This window comes from Oncorhynchus nerka, linkage group LG15 (assembly GCF_034236695.1).
Source record: "Oncorhynchus nerka isolate Pitt River linkage group LG15, Oner_Uvic_2.0, whole genome shotgun sequence".
NCBI lineage: Eukaryota > Metazoa > Chordata > Actinopteri > Salmoniformes > Salmonidae > Oncorhynchus > Oncorhynchus nerka.
Window position 1 is genome coordinate 38,991,315 of NC_088410.1, and position 10,250 is coordinate 39,001,564.

Genomic DNA, 10,250 nt, shown 5'->3' on the forward strand with positions numbered 1-10,250 from the left:
AAATTCCACCAAACTACCACAACTGTGATCTGCAATATGCTCCATTCACACCAATGACATTCCCCTAATGAACTCACCAATTAGTGCTTCACCATTAGGTGCCATATAATCACCTATGGCTAGATAAACAAATGAAGTATGGTCAATGTGTTGAGGTTTGGGGCTCTGTACAGTCATGGTATTCCCTCCAAGGCAAATGACATTTTGGTTTTGAATTGTCCAACAAAGGAGGCCACCAAGGCATCTCCTGGCTGTGGGTTTGATGCTTCATACCTAAATTGGAAGTGACGGGCCTATGGCCCCTGCTCTTTCATCTCACTATCATTTGGGCGGAATGTTCACATTTGGTGTGACAGAAGATGTTACTGTGACTTTTCACCATGCTGTAGCAGCAGACATTGCCTCCAGTCTTTTCTGAGAAAGAGCCTGATGAGGCCCATATGAAATATATTATAGGAGCCACCGGCAAAAATGGAAATACAATTCATACAATTTCTCATGTTATTTTTTTTCAAGAACAAAAAAGGAAAAAAGTTAAATGTCCATTGCTTGTTTGAAATGTAAGAAAATATACGTTATCCATTTACATTAAAAAAAATAATAATAATAACAGTAGGCCAACTGTAGTAAGTAAAGGGGGCGGGTGGGAAGATGGGCTTGATAATAAACGGACACTATGGCTTCAGAGAAAGCTGTGCCATAAAGATCTAGACCACATAATACACATGGACTATGCTATTGAATATATACATAAATAATAATAATAATACTAATGTAATGTATCCTTTATTTAACCAAATGTAACAAAATAATTCATAACAAATCTAACATTTCCAATTCGGAACAGTAGCTATTTTAGTTGTATGTTTTCGTTGTATCTCTATGCATGCTTGTATTTGATGCGCAGCAACAACGCAAATTGGATTCCCTCGGAAAAAGAAAACGTTCTGAGACGGAAGTCGAACTGAATCATGGGAACAACATGGCGGAATGTTTGAATCTCTGACGTTGTTCCAAAACAACTCGTCTACATTTCGCTTTTACACGATGTATTTAAATACATTCTGGTACCTACATATCTTTATATAAAGTTTCACTATAAATGCCAGTTACTGTCCCTGCGAACAATATGACAGACGAGAGCAAGCAAGGTGGAGGGAAACCGAAAACAAACAGACTGAGAAGAAGCCCCAAACAAACGCAAGCAACTCCATCTCTCATTGATTTTCCAAAAACCTGTCAAGGTCAGTAGCTTGCAAGCCACGAATGATGTGTTGAAATGACCAGCCACTGATTCAGCTAAGTAGCTAGCTAAATAGCTATTCCTGTAGCCCGTAAGCTATGAAAACAGCGTATTAGCTATGTAACGTACCTAGCTAATGTACGGTGTTGATCTACTAATGTTATTTGTGCTAGCTAGTTAGTGTATATAACATTACCTATGTTCTAGCTAGATGGTGCCCAAAGCTAGCTAGCTAGTAGCTGAATAAACTCCACTCCATGTTGAATGAAGTTTAGTTTGCTAACTAGCTAGGAGTTAATGGCATGTAGCTAGCTACTTTTTTAGTTTAGCTAGTTAGTTAGCTAACTGTTACCACGTGTGCCAATTACAATTACATAATCATTCACATATCTAACATCAGATTTCAAGACGCCAACTCGTGTGACAAGATCAAGATACAGCAATGTATTCAACAAAGGAGAGTCACCAATGAATGAATCAGAACTTCAACAGGATATCATTTGGGATGCCACTTCCCCTTCACCCCTTAGGACAGGTAATTATATTTACATGTCAATATAACTATACATGTAGCCGGGCTAAGCAGTGTTACATTTTTTAAGTTTACCTCAGCTTATCTGCCTTAACGTTTTTCATGTTCCTTCTTAGTTAGCAAAAGAGGCAAGAAGTACTCTGCAAATGTTGGAATTGTGGACATTTCCGAAATCGTCAACAGGATAGCTCCCAAGGTTGGTAACACTCTGGCTAGCTAGCCACAAGTGTGCCATCAAATACATTTATTTTCATGTTCAAACTAGAACAATGTTCATTACTAGACCCAGTGATGTGATTTTTCTCATACTTCATCATATAGCCAATCTTCTTCACTGGGCTCTTTCTTAGTATAGTGCTGTTCAATACTCACAGATACTATGTTATGTTGCTCTGAAATATTTACTGTAGTAATATTTGGTATAATTGATCTTATTTAAGCATGGGAGACCTGTAGTTCCAGAGTCATCCTTGCTCCAGTGGATTGGAGACAGTGCTATTCCCTGCACCCCAGAGATGCAGCAGCCCAGGGCCAAGAAGAAATCTCCAAGGTAATCCCCAAGACAACATAACAGTTATTAGAACAGAGCTTGTCACTTGCAAATATCTACATTTTTATTTTTTCCCCTCTACAGGCCAAATGGAGTGGATGACCTTTTAAAGTTGGCAAAACAGTTTGATTTCAACATGTTAAGGCAAGACGAAGAACGAGTCAATGATATGCACGAGCAGAGTTTGGAGCTTCTGTCAGACTCGGAGGACATATTGGATTTAGATGGCAACGAGAACCAGCCTCCGCCCTTACTGAGTAATGTCACACCTGAAAGCACACAGTCCGCCCTTACAACAAACAGCACGGGAAACTCCAAAGACCAGATACCCCCTGACCATGAGATGGAAGATGATATGGATTTTTTATTTGATGGACCAACTCAACACATAAGTGGTAACTTAAGTCAGAATTCATTGCCTCTGTCATTGGAGGTGAAAACTGCTCCCACTGTGTCCTCCAAAGTCATTCCTGGAAAATATGCAGATTCCATACATGGCCACACTTCGACCGTCTCATCGCATCCTGTCAAAAGAAGCTCAGCAAATAACTTTGATGATGACTGGGAAAATGATGATTTGCTGGATGACTCGCTGGTTTTTGAGATGACCCAAAACCCAGACCTCTTTGCCGCTCCTAATCATTGTTCAACCCAAAGAGGGTCGAATGAAACAAAACATGAAAACATCAACCCCTCAGCCATTTCCAAAAATGCTCTTCAAGGAAGTAGAGACATAAAACCAGCTATGTCTAAAGGACAGAATGAAACTGTGAAAAACAGAAAATCCTTCACGCTTGAAGCAAATCCTAATGTACAAGCGAAAAGTATCCTCTCAGAAGCATTACCAAAAGCAGGGAATGTCCCCGACACTGTCAAACCAACACCACATAGGAACGTACGGCAAAACCAACCAAGTCTCGTTCCAATCAACAAAGCTCCGTCTATGGAGTCCAGTAACCAACTAAGCCAGCAAACGCAACACCAGTCTAATGGAATAAAGGCTTGGCCGCAGGTGCCTCTTTTTCAAAGTACATCGATCTCAACCAGCTCAAGCACAAAAAATTCCAACTCTTATTCAACATGTCCCCTTCAGGTTGATAATAGCTCTTACCACAAGCCCACAGAGAACAACAATATGAAGGGAACAGGTGTCATCAAGGCCCCAGCTAGCCACATCGTCATTCCAGAGGACGACTTGGACTCTCTCTTTGCTTCTGACTCCATCTGGGATGACAAAGACGATGACCTATTGTGTCAAGCATGTGATAACCTGGAAAGCCAGGTACAGAGCATGGAGGACCCTGTTATCACACGCACTCAATCCCTGCCCAGTAATCAGACGGAAAGACAGACGTTTGTCCCTGTCTCTGCACCTTTGAATAGCAGCAGATCCAATGTAAATCAAACGACCGAGACCACACAATCCAAATATCCCAACATTTCAGTTTATTCACAATCGGCCCCCGGGAACGGTAGCACTCTCACCCACTCTTTCAATAACAACAAAGTACCTGTTACTGTGGTCTCTGGTTGTAAAAGACCAAGTTACAATTCCTCAGCTGGAAATGTTACCGCTAACTCCACGTATAGGCTACAGAACCCTGCAGCAGGAGAAGGGCCATACCAAAGTACTCAGGTCAAAAGCACTTCTGTAGCTGGGAGCACATCTAATCAACAAGGCACTGGGAGTGGAGCGCGGCTGTCGTCATTCCCGTCACCTGTCTATGTGACTGAAACCCCCACTCGGTTCACCTTTAATAGACCGTCTGGCTGCATGTCCATCCCTGTGACCAACAAAGGTAAGCTACCGTGAGTTGTCTGAGACGGCAAATAAATGTGTTATGCAGCTGTGAAAAAGGCATGAATCTCAACTTGAAACGTGTAAGCGCATTGACGTCAATGCTTATTTTATGATGTTAATGCTATTTGGGGCTATTTGATATTTGGGGCAGCAGGTAGCCTAGTGGTTAGAGCATTGGGCCAGTAACCAAAAGGTTGCTAGATCGAATCCCAGAGCTAAAATCTGTCGTTCTGCCCCTAAACAAGGCAGGTAACCCACTGTTCCTAGGCCGTCATTGTATGTAAGAATTTGTTCTTAACTGACTTGCCTAGTTAAATAAAGGTTCAAATTTAAAAAAATTGTGGATGTTAAAGCATTTACTCACATTCATTTCGCCCCAGAATACTGAGCCCTTCTATTGCTGTGATAAAATAGTAATATTCATTAGACTTGTACTTCACTGAGAGTCAATGATGGTGTAACCCTCCTCTTGACTCATCTGCTTATCATTTTTTTTCAGCTTTCGCTTCAACCCAAGCAGCTGGGAAATGTTCTGTGGTGGAGATTGAACTGAAGAAACAGCAGGCCATGGAGAAGAGACGGCAGCGGATGCAGACGGTCCACAACCTAAGGGCTCCAACCTGATTCTGGTACAGTGCACATATACAAGAAGATTCCGAATTATAGTTGGACAGTGTTGGCTTACTCTAAACGCCACTCTAAACGCTGACTTGTGCTAGACTGACCATACAGAGCTCTACTATAGAGTTGTTGTAGCCTCGTACTACCATCATGATCTCTTAGCAAAACCGAATGTAAGCTCGCTAGTCCAGGATGGTTGTACGAGGCTAGAGCTGCTGTGCCTTTGTCTCATAATTTACATCACTCAATCCATTCCTGAATAAGATTTTAGTAGTAGTAATATAAATGTTATTTAGATTAATGTATTAACACAACACTTCATAAATCAACTTTTTTTAAATAAACTAACCTCTTTTCAGGGAGTATGTTATCAGTTGTGTTTGTAGAGTAGGCTAAGCCTTTTCATTATATTGTATATCAGTTGTGTAAATTACATAGCATCACAAAATGAGCATTTTTCTGACATAAAACACGAGTCGCCTTGTGCTCAGTCAGAAAAACTCATATTCTATCTTGTTTTTTCGTTTTTTTTACATTGTTTATATGTTTGTCATTTGCACAATAATGAAACTGCCTCAAAAGATGGCACACAGATATTAAAGTTGCAAAAGGACCCCCCCCTTTTCCAGACAATACTGTGTTGTGTACAGCAGTGACATCTAGTGTCCTTTTGTTTCTGTGTCATGGAAGGTCACGCTTCCTTTAGCATACCATCATTTCTCCTTGTGGAATACAACAATTGAGTGTAACAACTACTGTCACTACGCACAAAATAACCAGTATGAATCAACAGTCAACACAGTACAATGAGCTCCTTTAGGACCGGCATACACAGTAATGAGTAGTGCTTTCAACAGAGATGGCCTGCGTCCCCAAATGGCACACTGTAGTGCAAATAGTAGTAGTAGTAGTAGTGCACCAGTTTTGACCAGGGCCCATAGGGAACTAAATAGGGAGTGGTGTGCCGTTTTAAGATGCACACATGGTTTAAGCCTTGTTTATACCTTTATTGATCTTATCCACATTTTGATTGTGCCCACATAGCTGTTGCATCTGCACATGCAAGTAAAATGTCTCGTCTGTCAACATGGTGACCAGATATCCCGGTATGTACATGTACCCTGTATGTACATTTTTTTGACGGATATTCTTTCAAAATAATGTTATCTATTAATTTATAGACCTGTATAATGATGATTTCAATGGCTTCATCATCCAGATCTGTTTACACTTGATTGATATCCAGCTACAATGGTTCCCCGACTACCTCCGGAGTTGGTCAGGAAGATCTGATCACAATTAGATAACAATGTGTGTCTTAATTGTCTACACCTGTCTAAAAATGTGGGCACAATCAGAATGTGGACAAGAAAATAACAAATTATACCTGTTAGAACCAGGTATAAACAGGGCTTTAGGAAGGTTTGAAAGCGGTTAACCTTCGACTACACCATACATGCAGTTTGGTAGAGCGTGTGAGTAGAGACCTGAACCCTTTCAGCGTCCTGTAACTTGGGATCTTATGAATCCTTCAGCCATAGTCGAATTTCAGTTTGCACTGTGGGAGCCTCAGGATCTGGCCCTGACTGAACAGTCCGCTCATTTGGATTTGGCCCCACTTCAATCACATCCACACCATGTATCACTTTATTACATAGATCCTTTACACTCGGTAATTCGAGGAGCTGTATTGGTCTGCCTGCAAGCTCTGCTCACCATGTTGATGGGACAAACCATAGACAACGGAATTTTAATGTAATGTATATGGTAAACCCTTCAATCCAGCGCAGATAGACACACCACTCAAAACCTTGAGGGGAATCTTACTGTTAAAGTGATGCTCCGGGGCTTTTGTATAATTTCACATAGTAGTTTTGGAGGTAGTGCTTATGAGCTAAACATTTTTTAAATATATTTTGTGAATTTGTAAGTGCTTAAGATCCGGGACTGCATCTAAGTCTATGTAGTTTGGCAAACCATTCAACCCAGCACACACACCACTGTGCATTTCAGTTTCATTCGAGGGGTGCTCCGAGGCACCTTGCTCAGCAGCCCAGCCCTATGCAGTCAACCCAGCCCGACGGACTCGTCAGGTCCAATCATTAGTAGGCTGGCAGCTGTCTGATGGAGAGGCTTGCTCCCCACCCCGGCTGGGGCGCATGTAAGGAGAGTCGCATTATCATCAGACCGGTGTGTAACTGTACCGGTAGTCTGGGTGCAGCGCATTGTTGCTGCAAATCAGTGGCACCAAGATGCCAATCTCCTACTTACAATGCTATTGTTTCATTTTTTTATTTGACTAAACCCTCTTGCCAAATGTAAATAACAATATTTCACAGTTCACTATTGCAAATGTTTTGTCATGATTTCACCTATATGACACACCAAAGGGGAACAGTTTGTGGTTTTATGGCCCACCTGACACTTAGAACAAGATGGACGAAAGTCTTCACTGCCGATAATGTTTCCCTGTTGCAGCCACCTGACAATCGCTTCAGGTCAAATTACGTTATCTGAGAATTGCATTGAACTCCCAATGACCCCTTCTTTGCCCCAACTCAGTGTTCCATTAATTAGTCTCATCCCAATCAGTCAGGACACTGATACTTCTAGGCTTCTTTCATCAAATCGAATCTTATTGACACGGGATGTTGATACACTGTGTTATCTCACTGGATTAATATTAGAATGGATGCCGAGACCAAGTTTAGTCTTGATAGATGGTAATTCATGTATTTGGTTTCTTTAACGCTGCATAGTCAAGGAACTACAGACTTTTGGTACAACATTTGCTGACTAAGCTCAACTCCATGGTGCAGGGTTTCTGATGAACTCCACCACCGGAGTTGAGCGGAGACCAGACTTTGTGGAATTCAGCTCAGAATATATTGATTCGCCCAGGGTCAATAAAAAATGTAAATTATGAAACGCTTACCTTCTACCTATGTTTTGAAATCCATACTTTTTTTATTTAAAAGGTTATCACTTTGCTCGTTTCTGTTTCTCGAAGATGGCAACTTCACACCATCTGTAGATTGTGATTTTATGAGTATTTGGAGATAGACCTGTGTAATCGGAGATTCAACTGGCACATTCACACTGTTGCCATCTAGCAAACAGTCGGTTGTATTTGATTAACGTTCATTTAAAAAGTATGGATTTAAGCAAACAAAAAGGCACGCAACTACAAAGGACAAACATAGGTACAAGGGAAGCGTTAAATAATTGACTTAAAAAAAAAAGGTATTGTATCTTGGGCAAATCGATATAGTCTGAGCTGAATTCCACAAAATCTGGTCTCTGCTCAACAACGGCGCTGGAGTTCATCAGAAACCCTGAACAATGGAGTTGAATTTAGATATTAATGACCATGGTTCCCATGCGAGGTGAATAATCTTGAAGGCTCAATCAGTAATTCTTATTACCCAACATTTTATTGTACAGCAAACAAATATACAGGTGATTTGATGAATGGCTTTTGAACACCCATAGGGCACAGGCTACTTACGAGCGAACCTCATTAAGAGCTGGAAAACCGACATAATCATGAAAACACTAGTGGGCTGCATGAAATTTTGTGGAACTAAGTAGCCCAGAGTAATCAGAACCACATGAAGCTCCGCTGGGAGATCGGTCAGAGAGTGGTTTTCATTAACAGGGAATCTATCACCAAGGGAGTTGTGTTTTTGGAAAGCTATACATTCTCTTTTGGGATGGAATTCCATCACACGATTCAAGAATGACAAGCTACTTTTCTCAAAGGCTAAGAGATGTGTAGTTCCATTACGACCAACAATTTGTACTTCACCCCATTTAAATGATAATTGACCACCCCAACCCTGTCAAGCAACTCTCGCCAAACTTTCTATATTCTCCAAAGCCAACCTACACTTACTTTCTCTATTGCGCGACAGTTTGCTTCAGGTTGAGCTATAGGTTCTGGTCTAGAAGTTCTGGTTTAGTCGTTCACACCTCAGAGAAATTGATTATGACATCTGTACAAATGAGGCAGATTTTCCCCCCGTGCTAGCGTAGCTGTAGGATGTCTGGAGTTCATTCCAACTTGTGCTGTCCCTTTTCAGTAACCTGAGCTACTAAGTCTCCCAGAGGTTTTCCTTACAGTATAAAAGGTCCTCTAGATCGACCAGAGGTTCAAATCGAGTACGGGTTCCTTTCGTGAGAATAAAGGTGCAACAGTTGGCGCTTCTTCCACAGGTTCTATCCATGGCCATATCAGTACTGCTGAGATTTACTAACAACTACGGTCTTTGTCGAATGTTCAATGAAAGCTTTTAGATGCAAAATGTTTATATGTTAACTGCATTTATGGTACCTTTTCTATGCATTATTCATAGTATCAGGTACATTTTCCTTGTGTCCTTCATCTAAAAGAACCATGCAATGGAATCGACTTCACATTTGTCCCAAAAAACACTCGAGACCCGTTGAAATCAAGGAAAATTTACCCCCCACACAAAAAAAGTATGAAATTACACATTGGTCGTAATTGTATTTGTGTAGGGTTCAGCCATTTGGCAAGATTATTTGGAGGGGCCAAAATTGCATCTTTCATGTTGGGCTGTGTATAAATAAATCTGGAGACTCGCTGAAAGTTCAAAATCACAAACAGATGAGCAGGTTCCATGAGAATGGCGGTCTTTTCGGAGGTCCATGTGTGGCTCGGCTGAGGAATACAAATGGGACTTTTAATTGGCAGCGACGGGCACAACCGGCCACATTCTGCATGAGCTCAATTTGGACTGTCCAGGAAACTGACGTATGAGAGAAGGGGAATCTATTTCACTGGTGAAATGTGTGTGAATGCACACATCCATGGGTATTTTTTGTTGTGTAAAATAAAGGGTATCTTATTACAAATTGATGGTGTTCCAGTGGCCTGAAATCAAACCCAGCTTCCGAGACATTTTCTCTTTTTTTATATACCAAACAGTAGGGTGCAGTACTTGCATGCAACATAAGGCAATGTGAATGGAAGATGCAGCACTCAAGATGATGCCGCTTTAATCTTTCATTAGTAAGTCTAATTAAGGAATTTCGGCTCTTGTGTCGGGATATTAAGTGCGGGGCAAGCTCGTGATAGCCGTTCAGTAACTAATAATAAACACTACACTGAAGACACGTCTTTTCGCCACCTAAAAACAAGGCCCTAGAGAAGGAACCATTGTGAGGAGACAAGGAAACTATTTTTGAGATTCACCCACACTCAGTAGCAACGTTTTAGGTCTTATGCTGCCATCTAGTGGTCATTTTACAGTATAAAAATAACACCCATGACCATCTGTGGATTCTGCTCCTGCTTGGTTGAGTGCATTTTTCAGTAAAATAGAATTAGGTTGTCCTATTATGAAAAACAGTGCTGTACATTTGGGGATACTAATCATCAATAAAACACATTTCCCTCCTACTTTCATAGGACAAATATCCCTTTGCTGCTGGTCTTTTAACAAATCAGCTGGCATTCTATTAAAGCGCATTCACACTT

General features: G+C 41.1%; 1 protein-coding gene across 2 annotated transcripts; it reads left to right on the plus strand.

Moving 5' to 3' along the window:
- The first annotated feature begins 943 nt into the window (after window positions 1-943).
- Window positions 944-5,371, plus strand: etaa1a (ETAA1 activator of ATR kinase a). 2 transcript variants are annotated; one of them, XM_029624870.2, is made up of 6 exons: window positions 944-1,244; window positions 1,644-1,778; window positions 1,892-1,971; window positions 2,216-2,325; window positions 2,410-4,124; window positions 4,626-5,371. In XM_029624870.2, exons 1-6 carry the CDS (start codon window positions 1,103-1,105, stop codon window positions 4,748-4,750), a joined length of 2,307 nt encoding a protein of 768 aa, XP_029480730.2. In that variant the 5' UTR covers window positions 944-1,102; the 3' UTR covers window positions 4,751-5,371. The 2 variants fall into 2 exon arrangements, with proteins under 2 accessions (XP_029480730.2, XP_064857645.1); XM_065001573.1 differs by lacking the exon at window positions 1,892-1,971 and having other exon boundaries at window positions 1,155-1,244.
- The last annotated feature ends 4,879 nt before the right edge of the window (window positions 5,372-10,250 follow it).